The sequence below is a fragment of the Saccostrea cucullata genome, unplaced genomic scaffold, assembly GCF_032062105.1.
Source record: "Saccostrea cucullata isolate Sc308-1 unplaced genomic scaffold, CSIRO_AGI_Scuc_v1 ctg61, whole genome shotgun sequence".
In the NCBI taxonomy this organism is placed as follows: domain Eukaryota; kingdom Metazoa; phylum Mollusca; class Bivalvia; order Ostreida; family Ostreidae; genus Saccostrea; species Saccostrea cuccullata.
In genome coordinates this window covers 270,655-287,500 of record NW_026937101.1, presented here as the reverse complement: position 1 = coordinate 287,500, position 16,846 = coordinate 270,655, and the positions used below count along the sequence as shown (strand labels likewise).

Sequence of the window (16,846 nt, the reverse complement as noted above, 5' to 3'; positions counted from 1 at the left end):
GTCTATTAACCACGTTAGTTTTGAAGGGCGCTAAATTCACATTAAATGTTAACGAAATAAGCAATTATGAAGAATGAAAATTAGAGAATGTAAATATAAGCATTGAGTTAATATTTTTGGCTGTCTTCGGTCCTATAACACACCTGGCCGTGCCGACAAATTTATCATACCGCGCTAACGCGCGGTATTCAATTTGTCGGCACAGCCAGGTGTGTTATAGGACCGAAGACAGCCAAAAATATTAATTCAATGCTTAAATATATAGGAAAAATATTTAAAAATCTTCTTCTTAAGAACCAGTGGGCCAGGAAAGCTGAAACCTATGTGGAAGCATCCTGGGGTAGTGTAAATTCTACATTGTTAAAATCAACAACCCCGGGGATAGGGCGGGGCCATAATAGGGGGTCAAAGATTTACATTGAAATATGCAGAAAAAATCTTTTAAAATCTTCTTCTCAAGAATCAGTGGGCCAGGAAAGATGAAACTTAATTGGAAACATCCTGGGGTAGTGTAGATTCTAAATTGTTCAAATCATGACCCCCAAGGGTAGGATGGGGTCATAATAGGGAATCCAAGATTTAGATAGAAATATATAGGAACAATCTTTAAAAATCTTCCTCTCAAGAACCAGTCGGCCAGAAAAGCTGATACTTATGTGGAGGCATCCTGTGTTAGTATAGATTCTAATTTGTTAAAATCATGACCCCCAGGGTTAGGGCGGGGCCACAGTAGGGAATCCAAATTTTACATAGAAATATATAGGAAAAATATTTAAAAATCTTCTTCTTAAGAACCAGTGGGCCAGGAAAGCTGAAACTTGGGTCGAAGCATCCTGGGGTAGTGTAGATTGTAGTTTGTTAAAATCATGACCCCCGGGGGGTAGGGTGGGACCACAATAGGAAATCCAAGTTTTATATAGAAATAATAGTAGGAAAAATCTTCTCAAGAACCAGTGGGCCAGGAAAACTGAAACTTAGGTCGAAGCATGCTGGAGTAGTGTAGATTCTAAATTATTATAATCAAGATGGGGGGTGTTGGCAGGAGGGGGGGGGGTGTAGTGGGCCACAATAAATATTAGAAATGGGGAAATTTGGTAAATAACTGCATCACCAAAGTTACTCAGGTGAGCGATGTGGCCCATGGGCCTCTTGTTTTTCATCAAGTCATTTGGATTGTAACTTTAAAAAAATGTTTATGCTTGTACAAAGCTTATTAAATTCCAGATGCCAAAGCTTATTAAATTCCAGATGCCCAATGTTTATCCATCTCTTCATTTCTTCAATACTGATAAACTATGCAAGGCTACAAACCACTTTACCTCAGATGCACAGAGAACTTTTTTCAATATATTTAATCCAGAACTCTGTATATTCCTTTATAAAAGAATTTTGCAATAAAACAAAAAGTCTGGTTAATTAGGATACTTTACTTTAAAAAACTTTTGATACAAATTTTCAATCCTTAAGGTTTTGGCATTAGTCATTATAAAATCTATCACAATGGAAAAAAAACTGATAGCATCATGACTGTTGCCATGGATACAACCTCATAAGATAAAAATATGGAATTAAAGAGCTGTCACTGAAGAAGTCTCTCATGGTTCCAGTCATAGATAAAAAAGAAAACAGCGAGATAAAACATGACACGTAGTGGGACTCCATAATACAGCGTAATGCCTCCAGCAACGTGGGCGTCGAAATGATCCCCCCGCTGAGCCTGAGCCGATGCTACAAGAGTAGTCGTCACTAGGCCCCGGGCTTAACAGGGGGTCATCCAGACACCCCGGGGCTACAGAGGCTGTGGTAAAACAAGACTGAAGAGAGAAATCACAGAAATGTTCGGTGACAACACTTCACAAAAGCATTGTGTAATATCAGCTCTGAAGTTCTCCTCTGGACTTAAGAAAAAAGACAAATAATGAAAGGAAACAATGTCTGCACATGTCAACAAAACAGTGAGTTATGTAGCTCCTGTCATAACTTAGGTTTTCTCTATGTACATATAACATCTGACAACTGTTAAAAATCATAAAAATCTTACATTATTACATATATACAGAGTCTATGCATTCACACGCCACTCAAAAATCCAAATAGTTCATAAACAAGCTCATAATTAACTGGAGTCTGTCAAATGTTCAATGATACTAAACACACATAAAGGAAAATGTCAGAACAAAATGAAAAACTGTTGAACATCACAATAAAAATGTTCACAAAATACATAACAGTTTTAAGTATTATAAGATAAAATTCATGTCCCATAATGCTCTCTGTTGTTAAATTATAAAAAAAACACAAAAAACAATGCTAAGAGTCGGATTCCTGTATACTGATTTGATAAAATATCTTCAACATCAATATAAATACTTGACAATTATATATCAGTAGATCATTATATATATTAAGAACTTATCTGCCTATACACAACAACTTTGGTGACCGATTAGACAATGAAGTAAATAACAATGTAAATTAGGACTCTGATTAATATAAATAACATGATCAGGCCCATGTAAGACTAGAGGGTATGATTTCTGTCTGTCCATGCCAGAGACAAGTGGATTCTCCATCTGTAGGTCACGTTCCTACAGACACGAGAGGTATATCAAAACGATCACGACTGATGAACAATTATATCTACATACACACATGCACACGCAGATATTTCGTGTGTCCCATGTATCAACTGCGTATACACCCAAAAAATCGAGGGTTCATTATGCACTGAGACTTCATACAAAATTATGATATGGAACTTTTGGAAAACAAACATGATGCCTGAAGAAATTCAGTGTGAAGTATGATATAAAAGAATGAATCCGTACACACACGCGATGTGATTCTTCATTCAGAAGTTCTCCGTTCCTCTCATTCAGGTCAATGTTTGGTCTGGAGCTTGGTTTCTATGGTAACATCACAGTCTCTCCACACACAAAGGAATATCACAGCTGGGGAGGATCAAGGTTTTTTTACTGGCTGAAGGTCAAAGGTCAATATCTAAAACTGTGAGCATGTCTAGTCAAACGGAACTTCTGAAAATACGGCAAATAATCCTTCGTTACCAAACAATTTTCAGAATTTCTTCCAAAGCATGTCAAAAACATTTACCCACATAAATATATTCACATATATTTGCCATATATTAATATTATTTATAATTGTAAAAAATGATATTTACATTATTTAACCTTAACTAAAATACGTAACAGCGAATTGTGAAGACATAACATACAGTCTCAGTGTCCATGCTTTATAGTTCATCAGTCAACAATAATTCAATACATGCACAAGTCAGCATTCTCAGGGAGCGGGTTATATAAATTACAGGTGTCATCTCAATGGTTTCTGTTATAAGGTCTCACATATACACACAAATGGCACAACTTTGATCAGATCATGAATTCAGTTTATGGTAGTATTATAAATATTTCTTGTCGTTTTAAGTTAATTTTTCCTATCTAATCTCATTATCTACATGTTTCCATACAAAGTATTAATAGGAATTTCAAATAAATTGATTTGAATTCTTATTGCACAAACTTTGATTATTAATTCATTGAATTCTGTTACACAGATCTGCATGCAGATATTCAAACCTAACAATTATTCATAAAACTACATCAAACGCAATCAATGTACATTTTATATACATGTACATTAATAAATATTTACATATATTCAGTGTATGAAAGAAACAAAAGGTTGCATCAAGCAACATTGCAAACCAGAGCCAGCTGGTTTGATTTTAAGTGAGTTTTATTGCACCGAGAACAATTAATTCATTCTGTCAGTCACACTAAGTTATGGTTCACTGGATTGCCACATCCTCCAGAGGAATCTTAGTCCTGTTTTTCATGTTGACTCGTCTTCTGCACAAAAATTAAAAGGTAAAATTCCACTTCAAGTCCATCTCTGGTGAATAATTAGACAGTTTTTAACAATCACCGCCACCAACCGCAATACATGTATACGGAAAAGCAGGCACATAGATAACATACAACCTGTACTGCTTTTAAAGTTTTAAATGGTAGAGTTCAGGTTAGTTCAAGCTCTATGAATATATACACCTATGGCAATAAAATGGTACACGCCAAAAAATTTGAACCGTTGGAAGAAAAGCATAAGACTCTATATACAGGAAAAAAACTAGCAATTTTCACAACATGCAAAATGTGGCTTCAAAATACAAAGAAGAACTGATGAGTATTGATAAATATGACCTTCATATTAAGGTTTTCTACTGGTTCTATGATTGATTACAATGTACATTTAACCTCGGCAATAACGAGCCAGACAAACTCGAGTTTACAGATGCTCATCTTTCTGACTGGTAATTGCTGTACTCGGAATGATCAAGGTTACTCTTTTTACAGGCTCACCCAAGATGAGAATCCCCAAAGTCGAGCTTATTTGGCCAGTATAATGATGAGTATGGAAGACAAGCGTTAATTCCCACTCCCAATGGGACCAGAGCTGTCAATCAAAGTCCTACTCTCATCAGACCCGCCCAATCAAGGAATCTAACCAATGAACTTGGTCCTGTATGGCCCTGACATCCACAACAGGCCAGATAAGCAGGGTAGGTTGATGGCAGATTTTAAGTTTTTGACTTTAAGAGTGTTCAGACTTGATTGGGCCAACCCTGGCTGCTCAGTAGCATTCTCTATAAAAAGACAGCGCCAGAGACAGATCTCCATGCAAGGACAGAGGGATCATAAAGTGGTGACAAATACCATTTCATCGTCACTGGTTTCCTCTGAGCTGGGACTGTAGCTCTTGTGATTCAGGTCATCGTTGGTGGAGTAACAGTTATAGTCCTTCATCTCCTGCACCAGGAACCCCCCGAGATGTTCATAGTAGGGGCTTCTCTGGCCAGGGTGGAGCGCCCCCGTGTGATTCTCATCTGGTGGGTGAAGTAACATTCTTGCTGCCATGTTCATGTCGTCCGCTGTCATATCATTGGCCTCTGCAATTTCTTGTTGTAACGTGTGAGCATCTACATAGCGATCTAAGCCCTCCTCGGTCAGCACCTGAAAAATAGGTGTTATTTGTGGATGTTCATTGATGAAATTGTCCTGCATAAGATAAAATTAAGTCATTCTATTTTAATCTGGAAATAAAAGATTACCACACTGTAAAACAATACTTCAAACAATATGGGTCCTTAATGAAGGGAAAACCTTTTTTCTTTACCATATGAAAATAAAAATTGGTCAGGGGCTATATTTATCTTAACCAATACATTAGTGATATAATATTTACTTTTAGATACATCTTTGCATGTAGAATTTATAAAGTACCTTTTCTACCAAGCTTTCAGCACTGGATTTATTGTGACTGCCGTGTCGATATTTCTGATTGGCCATCACATAGTTCGGTATGATGAGAGGCCCCGCCTCTTTGGTACGGGAGTACATGCCCGAGGAGTCCTGAATGGCCATGGTGTCAGAGCCTCTATGTAGATTCTGCCTCGGTGACATGTTGCGTCCTTCAATGAGGGAGTTTGAACGTGAGAATGTGGAATGTGCTGAAATTGGTGGTAGACATGCATGGTTAGTGGACATACACAGTCACACATGCTGGGACAGTCATTATAACATTAAGCCTTACAGAGAGTGAATGTTAATAAAACAACCCAGACCCAAATAACACTTTTCTTTGCTTGTGGGGATTGATTTCATGAAAATACATTACTGGAAGAGATGAATTCATCTCTTCATGCTGCAAAAACAGTGAAAATCAAACCCACAGAATAGTGATTTCACAGTACATAATGCCTCAAACATTTATGATACAGCATGTAGCACTTTGAAACATATAACACATGACGTCTGGGCTAAATCACAAAGGACACCTCATTAAAATTTTATAAGCAAGCATGCTATTAATTCCACCTGGCATTTTTAAACAGAATAAGATAAACTTCCATATGATTACAATTCTGTTGTTTGCAATTGAAACTTTTAGACGCAACAGACCATGTAGTGTCCAGTCTAAAATAATTCTGAATATATGTTATTGTGAAGACATTTCCAAGCTTTCTCTGCACAAAGTTAGTCAAACAAAGCAGATATTTATGTTGTGTAATTCATTATCAACCAGCACAGGGTAAAATTCCAATTTACAAAGCAGAAATGAGGTTTGAACAACACACAGTAGTGGTTGGGTTTCAATGACAAATACATTTATAAAATATTAGCACACAAATCTATCATGAAATGATGGACATTTTGAGCTTTAGAGCATAAATTTAAAACAAATCTGACTAAAATTCAATATATCAACAGGAAAAAAAAAAACAGAAGTCTCTGTCGAGACTGTAGCTCTACTGGTTTATACTTAATAAAACAAAGGAAGAGAAAAGTCGCAGTTGGGACTTGAAACTTTAAAACAGCAATAAATAGAAAAATAATCCTTGCCACTCATCAAAATAAAAACCAATGCATAGAATTAAGTATCTTAGTATAGTCTACTTGTGTGCCAAGTTATATTGAAATCGGGACTAAAACTGTAGAAGGAGTAGCATTTTGAAAGATTTTCACAAAAATTTCTATTTTTAGTAACCATGGCAACACCATTCATCGAAATCAAAAACCGATATACAGAATAATTATATATCTTAGTGTAGTCTACTTGTGCCAAGTTATATTGAAATCGGACTAAAATTGTAAGAGGAGTAGCATTTTGAAAGAATTTCACAGATATTTCTATTTTTAGTAACCATGGCAACACCATTCATCGAAATCAAAAACCGATGCATAGTATTATGTATCTTAGTGTAGTCTACTTGTGTGCCAAGTTATATTGAAATCGGACCAAAACTGTAGGAGGAGTAGCATTTTGAAAGAATTTCACAGATATTTCTATTTTGAGAAACAATGGCAACACCATTCATCGAAATCAAAAAGCAATGCATAGTATCATGTATCTTAGTGTAGTCTACTTGTGTGCCAAGTTATATTGAAATCGGACCAAAACTGTAGGAGGAGTAGCATTTTGAAAGAATTTCACAGAAATTTCTATTTTTAGTAACCACGGCAACACCGTTCATCGAAATCAAAAATTGATGCACAGAATTATGTATCTTAGTGTAGTCTACTTGTGGGCTAAGTTATATTGAAATCAGACCAAAACTGTACATTACTATCGCATAAGCTCTTCTGGTCTCTGACCAGTAGAGCTAATAAAGTTGCAAGATCCACCTAATAATTATGTTTAAACAAAGTTGTGATTTAATTAAAAAGATCTTTACATTCAGCCATTCTAGTCCATCAGAGAAAATTTCTGATTAAAATAATATAATTTAGTACCTTGGTTTTGGAAGGAAGCTCTGTTTTCTGGAAGCCCTAATTTAGAATAATCGTTTGGCCGCTGTCGACCATCACTGGTCAGTCCTGCCACTGCCATGGCCTAAATAAGCAAAGTCATTACTTACAATATGCCGCATCAAACAAAATAAAGTATTTACAACGTAACAAACCACACAAATAAGTATGTTTTTATGAAGCTCTGTTTTAAATCAAGATCAAGATAAAATATAAATTCAAGTAAATCATTATTTTAAATGAAAACAACTGTAAACTAGGTGGATATTTATGTGACTTTGAACTCTGAATTGGGCATTGCATCTCAATGTGATGCATTCAGGAAGTTTTAAAGAGAGAAAGTTCTGATGATCTGTCCTCTCAGACAAACAAACAGAGGTAAAGATAAAAAGAGGACATTCAGCAAAGTTTCTTTTGCCTGAGATACTGTAAACATACTTTTTTCAACGGGGTCATAATTCTGCAGAATCTCAATTTCTGTTTAATTCACGGGTAAAAAATTACGCGGATTTTCTAGACTATCAATATATGCCTTACATTTATATTAAGTACGCTTGGACAAATTTCCGCGGAAAATTTGTGACTGCGTACATACCGTAAATTAATACCACGCGGAAAAATGTACTTCTACAGTATGCTCTACACAATAGTCATCCATGTTACCTGAGTTTGAGCAAGCTTTAATGGTTCTGCGATCTTCTTCATGAGAGGATTTTCATCACTCTGTTGTTTCCCTATGCAGGCCAAACGTAGTGATGCTCCCCGACGACTTAACTTCCTTGGGGGAGGAGTAGGAGGGGCATTATCCTCTCGCTCATAATCACTGTCCTCTTGTGGCAGACTAAAAATAAAGGTTAAAATCAGACTTATTCTCAATAGACATAGATGTTTGCTTTACTTTTTCTCTATGGACATACTGTATACAGGGAAATTTTTGCCCCCATTTTATTTTTGCCCATTTCGCCCTACCCATTTGGGAGAATTTAAAATGGGGCCAATTCAAAGATTTCAGTATAATTTCTTACATAAAACTATGATTGGGCGAATTTAAAACAGTGCAAAATTATCTGCAAGTGTGAAAGGACAAAAATGACACCGCGTAGATGCCCTGTTTACTTACTCTCTGTAGACGTAGATGCCCTGTTTCTTGGTGACATCCTGAGGCTTATACTTGTCCCACTGAGGGACCTCAGATTCGGAGCCGTCCTGGCTTATTGGGCTCCTAGGGGGGACAGTGTCGTGGCTGATGGGGCTCCTAGGGGGGACAGTGTCGTGGCTGATGGGGCTCCTAGGGGGGACAGCGTCGTGGCTGATGGGGCTCCTGGGGACTAAGTCACGGTGGGATTCAGACGATGAAATTCCACTGAAAGATAAATTCATAAATAGTAAATTTTGCTTTTCAACATAAATGCTAGTTAATGAAAAGTGCTTTATTTGACCTTTTTCAGTTTCAGATGACTGACAGATCTAAACTTTCAATATACTGCCATTAATTCAACAGTTTAACCATTAACTACACTTTTACTTCAAACCAAACATTACCTGGTATGGCTTTGACGACGGGAATCATTGCTCATCATTGGTGAGACGCGAACAGGAGCTAGGGGGGAGGGAGTTCGGTTGATGGCATTGCGCTGTTCCACACTCAGATGGTTACAGCTGTCTGCTGGGGTCACTTTTCCGTTGAGTGAGTTTTGCGGTGAGAGGTTGGTGTGGGAGGAGATTTTGGGTGTTTGATTGATCAGAAGTGACTGTGTCCGACTGGCAAAAGGGATGGCAGTTTTATGGACTCCTGCGAGGGCTGTCATGACACTGCCAAATCCAAACAGTTTGTGGTTCCGCTGTTAGAAGGAAAGAATGTAATCAGGAGATTAGTAAAGACAGGTATGAGACAAGAAGTGGGGGGTGGAGGGGGCAGGAAGGACTACACGGAGGGGGCCGACTTTTGGGATTGGTTTTGTTTTCCCTGCCCAGTCTTGTGTGCGCCGGTCACAGCTTTGATAACATTGCCAAACAAGCTGTGGATTCTCTGTAATTACACAACAGACTGACACAATGTTCTCCCTCTAACACAGCTTCAGAGGAACAATAGAATACTGATTTAATTTACAAGAATTATACACAAAACAACACATATTTCTCCATTACAAACCCTGTGCATAGGTTCCTCGACATCCTTTTCAGCGAAGTCCTCCTCGTCTAAGTTTCCTGATATTGCACGGCGAATTTCTGGTCCCAGGTCATGTACAGCTCGCAACCCAGCCTGTACAACAGAGCAAATTAATAGGAAATTTATTGAGATCTACCAAAACCTAGGTCATGAAGGTCAAAATATGAGGTAATGAATTTCAAAATGTCACTCACAATGAACAGTGTGTAAGAGCAACACATATTAAAAGTAACAGCTGTCCCTGAATTAGCTACACAAGCACAGTTTGTAACATTTAAGTAGCTGCAACCAACAATTAACGAGCATGTCTTATAAGTAATTTGCCCGGCAGTTTCATCCTTTGTCTTACTTGTAGAGCATTTGTGTGCTCCTGCCCCTTCTCTATCTTTTTCATCTGCTCCTTTCGTTTTTTGAATCGCCTGAAGTAGTCTTGAATCAAAAAGGTTGCATAGAATTTTCCCACTGTCACGTCATCTTCTCCTGCAATGACAAAATAACCGACCCATTAAGAAACCTCTGATATGCTCTATACATAAAGTCAAACTTGTCTCATCTGGATGTTGTGTATTACGAAATCTTGTCTAATACTATGTAAACTTTCAGTCCCTTTTAGTCATTTCAGTTGGTTTTAATGATGTCTAATCTATTTTTTTTATAGTCAATTTTTGAGGATTCAGTGCTGTTTGGATTAGACAAGTTTCACTGTACATAAAATCATCTCATTAACTTATCAACACGTGTGTATATAGATCAGGAGAACCTGTCAAGAGTTTGACATGGGATGTCTTATCTCTTAATAAAGCTAGGTTTTTTTGTGTAAATCCATAAGATTTTCTATTCACAGAAAACAGCTGAATTAAAGGATATATACAGATATAGTGAAAAGTAGAATTCTTATTTTATAAATACTGTAAATCACTTTTTATTCGCGAGAACTTTATTTTCGCGTAATTACGCGACAGGGTATGTTCGCGAAAATTTCATTCTCGCGTATAATAGAATTCCGTAAGATTATATAGAGCAGTGACCACAATTCGTGAAAATTTTGTCTCGCTATAAAAGAGACAATGACTAGCTCGTAAAAATAAGGTGTCACGAAAATTAAGTGATCTACAGTAGACTATTTCTGAATAAATAATACCCCATCATAAATGAGAAATCACAAAAATCTACTTTTTTACTCCAATCTCAAAAATGATACTACATCAAGTCACTCAGGAAACCTACTGTAAATTAAGGAAATGGTGAAGAATTGTGTCCGAGAAAAACAGTACTACATAAAATAATCTCTACACAGAGGACGTCACACCAAATAAAATTGGCTAAATTTTGATATCCAAAATATTCTAAATTGTTCAGTATAATTATTGGTACTACACCTGTTTATAATTTCTTCCACAGAGAAGAAAAAATCATACAAGAGCCTTCAAATACAGAATATTTCCAAAAAGAGTTTATTCCAGAATAAAGTAATTTTCTTCCTCTGTAAATCAAAAACAGCTAGAACTGAACAAACATGCATGATCTCTCCTACGGAGAACTCAACATCAAACCATTCAGGAGAGAGCTCCCGTGGACCTCCTTACAGACACACTACCGACAGGAAAGTGGTGATCTGGTGCTCTAGTGTCACAACAAACAAAATATAAAACTCACTACCAGCAGGGGGGACTACTTGGTCCAGAAGTTTAGGACTGGTTCGTTTCCAGATTGTTTTGATGACTCTACGTAGATCCTCGTTAGCCTCGTCAATGTTTCCTTCCGTTTTGATCTTTAGAGACGTTCGCACCAAGGCAAACAGCGTGGCATTAAACATCACGGTTCCGTCACTGTTCAGGGGCATGTTCATACTGACAAGACGCTGGAAATACAAAGAGGGTGTGATATGATTTCATAGAATTTAAATTGACAATGTTTGCACACTAGGGTTCAGTATTTCTCACCTAAAATAATGTATATGTATTATATTTCGTGTGTACAATATTTAGCAGAAATTGACTTTTGAATATGTTAAAATAGATTTGAATAAGTGCAGTTCCCAATATTCTCTATTATGTATATATGTGCAAGACATTTAGTGTTAAGGTACTTGAATTAGCCGAAGTTTCTTTCCGCCAAAAGTGCTAAAAAGAATACATAGCCAAATGTAATACATTTACAGTGATTTTTTTTTCAAAAAGATGCATGTAGCATGTTTGTGAAAAATAAGGGGCATGATACTTATTTTCAGTATTGCTACTGAAGGGCTACCTTAAAAAATAAGGATATGCTTACCTTACAGGCAACTCTGTGAGGACAAAGCTTCCCAAATCCCAAAGGGGGTGATATCTTTCTGAGCAGCTGGACAACATCTAAATGCTTTATTCTTCCTCTGGGAAATACAATCACATCATATGAATTTTTGAAGCATTTGAACAGACTGATCATTTTTACAATGTTTTAAATAAATATATATACTCGGATATTTTTTTAATGTGAGAAATAACCTGACACTTCAGACTACAGTTGACTTACTTTGCCTCTGGATCGTACTCTGACCACAGCCTGACAAACTCGTCCAGATGATGCGGCCCCAGAATCGACCAATCACGAGTCAGATAGTCAAAGTTATCCATAATGACAGCCACAAACAAGTTAATAATCTGAAAATAATGACATCAATCTATATTCACTTTTAAGAATTAAGGCATATACCAGGTTTTACTTTATCCAAAATTGTACTAGTTAATGCCCCTTCTCCCCATGCTACCCCCCCCATCTCCCCATGCTAACCCCTCTCTCCATGCTAACGCCCCATCTCCCCATGCTAATCCCGCCTCTCCCCATGCTAACCCCCCTCCTCTCCTCTCTGTTCCACTCACCAAGAATGAACACAACATGTAGAAGGAGATGAAGTAGAAGTAGGCCACGCCGTTTCCACATTTCTCGTCTGGCTTGGCGTCAGACATAGCGTCACAGTCCTGACCCCCCACACAGGATAACATGATGTCCTGCCACGCCTCTCCTGTAGCCGACCTGTAACAGAAATGCCCCCCTGTCTTACTGTCAGTCTAAGAATATCTTCATGAGAACCTTTACAACAGGCTTCAGTGATAATTTTAGAAAACGCAATACATTTATTGTTCTTTTTTTAAACATTATTGTTTTATAAAAGTATATGGATCTTGTCAATTCCAAGATGGTTTGTAAATCGAAATCTTGCCTTATACAGTGCAAACTTTGTCTCATACATAGTAAATTCATTTATTTTTAACGAATGTTGTCTTAATCTTGAATATTTTCAAGTCTGGTCAATTTCTTTTAAACCAATGGTGCTGGATTAAACAAGATTTTTTTTTTTTTTTTTACATATAAAGATGTCTTAAACTATAGAGATATCTGATGGTGAAGCTTTAATATACATTTATTATAAAAATGGACTGAAAAGTTATCATCATATTAAGCAAGACTTTGGATTACACAATGTCCAGAGAAGACAAGTTTTACTGTAGAAATATCCATAGTGTACTTTACCTGAAGAGAACTAATACTGCTTGAGGAAATGTCTGGAAATTATTGTTCCTGTGGATCTGAGAGTCCTCCACGTCTGTAGAGATTTTACCAAACAACTGTCAAAGATAGCAATGATTGGAATTAATCACTTAAAATGATTTCAAACTGTGACAAAGTCATATTAAGTAATGAAGATTTGATAAAGCTATCTTATAGTAGAACAATGGTAAGAACAGGGTTCAGCGCTTTACCTGCATTCCAATAACGGCATAGATGAAAAACAGCATGACGATGAGCAGAGCAACATAGGGAAGTGCCTGAAAAAGTGAACAGCAATGGTAAATTGTTGTAACATGATAAGAATTTCTTTATATAAAAATATTTATAAAAGATACAGACACATCATTTACATATTGTTTCAAGTCAATTGAGGACTGCACATTTTTTTAAAAAAAACTCTCATTGACATCCAGAAGTGTGTACAATGTTAATAAAAACTGTTACATGTATAATAGATTCCGTAACATTCACTATTGTTTAATTAATATGGTGCCATTGTTTAAAATGGTGAGAAGCAATTAAAATTAACTTTTTCTCTTTTGTTTTTACATGGCTGAATTACAAGTAAATACTTGAAATCAACAGTCCATTTGCCATTACATGTTCTCGCAATCTGACGCCCACAAATCATCTAGCAATATCAAGTACTCACCTAAAATTAGGAATCTACTGTACAGTACTTACTTGAAAGGACTTGATAAATGTCCAAAGAAGAGTTCGTATTCCCTCGCCTCGACTCAGAAGTTTGACCAATCTCATCACTCGGAATAGACGGAAAAAGTTAATGCTGATTATGCCTTGCCCGGGCTGTAAGAGAAAAGAGGGGTATATATGTAGAGGTGTTCAATATGTACAGGATCTCATCAACATGACACTGCCCGAGGCAATACACACTAGCAAATATAAAGGCTTGCAAATATTGAAATAAAACAACTGGGTGCATTAATCTACATCCCAGAAAATAAATTTACAGACTAACAATTTTAATTGTGTATGCCTAAAAAATTGCTGATACAAGTGAAAACATGTAAAAACACGAGTGAAAAAAACCTTCCTGTCCCCGGTTAGCTGTCAAATAAAAGCAAATCACTTCACGACAACACATATGATAAAAAAACCATTTCAAACTTAAGTAAAACCGTCTTTAAGAAACAATGAAGATATAACTCTTTTAATTACTTGTGTAAAAATATCAGATATAATTTTTTAAATTCTGAATCATTCAAAGTATATGGAGTATATGTTTACATGCATATAGCTGTGTGTGTGATTCTTATCACGTACATGTACATTATTTCAAAAATGTGTTTTACCAAAAACAGATATTGTCTCCAATATATAGTTTACATATTGTAATGATCTACACTATTTCCACTATAGGATATTTTCTGACATACATATGGAATATCTTACATCCAGATCCTCGTCTTGCTTGAAATCAATTCCGTTAACAATGTACTACATGTATATACATAACAAACAGTTGACATATTACTACACATTGAGGGTATATACTGACGTAACACTGACCTATTTATACAGGGGGAGGGTGTGTCTAGACCACCATTATCATGCACATATACAACACATCCCTATAGAGTCTATCAGAGTAACAGGGTGTCCCAGATGGGGCAGAGAGCTGGAGGGAGGGGGAGAGGCGAGGCAGCGCTGGGGGTGATACTGTAGGCTAATTACTGAGCAGGGCTCTACCCAAGCAACTTCTAAATACAGTCTTCATTTCTGAGTACACATGTACTCAGTATCTTGTTCATTTAAGCGTTTAACTTTACCATTAATATAGATTAGAAATAAAAACTCTTAAGTTACTTAATAAATTCTTTTTCCTTAGAAATCTTTGATCTTAAAAAAAAATAGTCAAAAGGTTTAATATTCAAGGATAAACACTACATATCTCTATTTCAGCCTCAGAATAGTGAAGGAAACTCTATGTAACACAAAGTCAAGCAATTTGCTTCATTTCTTTTAGCAAAAAAGAAATAAAATGGATTTAGACATGCAGGAGGGATAAGACATGCTAAGCAGTCTCTGTAGGCCATGCTTTAGGAGAGAGAGACCTATAGGAGTCTAACATTCAGTGCACAGTCAACCAACCTTGGCTCGCTATTAGATTGTTGTAATTACAAAGTGAACCCATAATTAGTAACAAAATACAATCAGCATCTGGCATAGAAAAAAATTGGACACACAAACTTAAACATGTCAAATATAAGCAGTCTACTAAAGAATGATAATATCTGCAGCCCAATGGAAAACTCCAAATACATACAAAATAAATCAGTGTTTGTTCAAATGAAAATGAAGAAAATATTTATAATGCAAGTTTTCATCACCAAGACATTGAGAGTAGAAATATAGAAGAGAAATAAAAAGAAAGTAGTCTAAGAGTGTTTGTTTTCTACACTATAAAGTGTTCAAAATTGATATAAATTTGCCTCAACAGACTAATATTTAGAATGCTACTCGATAAAAGTATATAGACAAGTCATCAATATTATGGTTTACAAAAAAACCCAGATACAACTGAACATATAACTATTTAGTCTGAAGGAAGAATTTATGGAAATGTCAATCAAAATATTGATGAATTATTTATCATCCAAAAATGTTATAAGTGAAATCCATTTGTTTCGACTGCACCTAGCCATAAGAATATAAAAATAGGTCAAAGATTACAAAGCTCACCTCGACAAATGTTGTCTATGGGTAAGGCAAATACCGTATCATATTTTTTTTCTCGTTACTGTGCATCCCAAAATCAATATTCATGCAAGTTTGGTTAAAGTAGGACTTGTAGTTAATTGGAGATGGACTTGCTCCAAAAACTTGAACCTGTTCTCAAAACAATGTCAGTCATCTCCAACATACAAAGCAAGAATGAAAGTGTCCATCCTTTCAAGCATCATCCATGCAAGTTGAATTGTAATAGACCATATAATTATAAAGCTACTCCACAAACATCACCCAGGAAACCTATCTGGAAATTATAGTTATATGTCAAATTCAGTATCTGAAGCAAGTCTGGAAGTGACCATCCCTTCTTTCATCATCCATGTTTGTTTGATTCAGCTATGACTCTAATTCACACACTTGAAAAATAAAGGTCAGATCCAGCATCTGAAGTAGGTTGGGTAGTGTCCATTTCTAGATGCATCATCCAAGAAATAAAGTTTGGTCCAAGTAGGGCTTATTGTTACCTAGGAATGGACTTTGTCGAGGTGAGCTAAAAATTATTGGACTTGTCCGTCCAACCCTAATCCAGCCTGGTTCATGGAAATGTATTAATATCACATCAACCAGTGCAAACAGACTATTCACACACAAAATGGAAAAAAAACTACCATCACATGTTGTAAAAAATATAATGTTATGAAAGTTAACATGAGAAATTTCCAAAGACAAATTACAAACAGCTACTGGTGGTGCCTTGTCATGTAATACTACAGTCCGAGTCAGTCCATGCATTCTAAGTGAAATGTTCCACCATGCAAAGATTATTATCCATCAAAACAGTGGTCATTTTCTTACAACTCAGGGCAAAACAAACTTCAATATCTATCTCAGACTCAAATGAGAAGTCTGTGAGCCAATGCTCACTAGTAATACCCTGAAGTGAATATACACAAGTTCAGTTACTGTCAGACACAGGGATAAACAGGTAATTGATGAGGGATTCATACAAAAATGAATCCCACCACATGACATGTCTAAACATAAAGTGTGCTTAATTTCCCGCATATGCAATGAGTAGTTACTGAGAAAACTGCAACAAAACTTT

General features: G+C 36.3%; 1 protein-coding gene across 1 annotated transcript in view; it reads right to left on the bottom strand.

The window, feature by feature from the left end:
* Positions 1–1,412: 1,412 nt before the first annotated feature.
* LOC134247307 (muscle calcium channel subunit alpha-1-like) overlaps positions 1,413–16,846 on the bottom strand; it is a 64,196-nt gene continuing 48,762 nt past the window's right edge. Inside the window, 16 exon segments of the mRNA XM_062729672.1 lie at positions 1,413–3,035; positions 4,737–5,033; positions 5,304–5,530; positions 7,314–7,413; positions 7,992–8,169; positions 8,449–8,691; positions 8,871–9,169; positions 9,481–9,591; positions 9,848–9,978; positions 11,158–11,359; positions 11,773–11,869; positions 12,013–12,140; positions 12,360–12,513; positions 13,012–13,106; positions 13,242–13,307; positions 13,735–13,857. Coding sequence (XP_062585656.1) covers positions 2,994–3,035; positions 4,737–5,033; positions 5,304–5,530; positions 7,314–7,413; positions 7,992–8,169; positions 8,449–8,691; positions 8,871–9,169; positions 9,481–9,591; positions 9,848–9,978; positions 11,158–11,359; positions 11,773–11,869; positions 12,013–12,140; positions 12,360–12,513; positions 13,012–13,106; positions 13,242–13,307; positions 13,735–13,857 — 2,493 coding nt within the window. The 3' untranslated portion in view covers positions 1,413–2,993.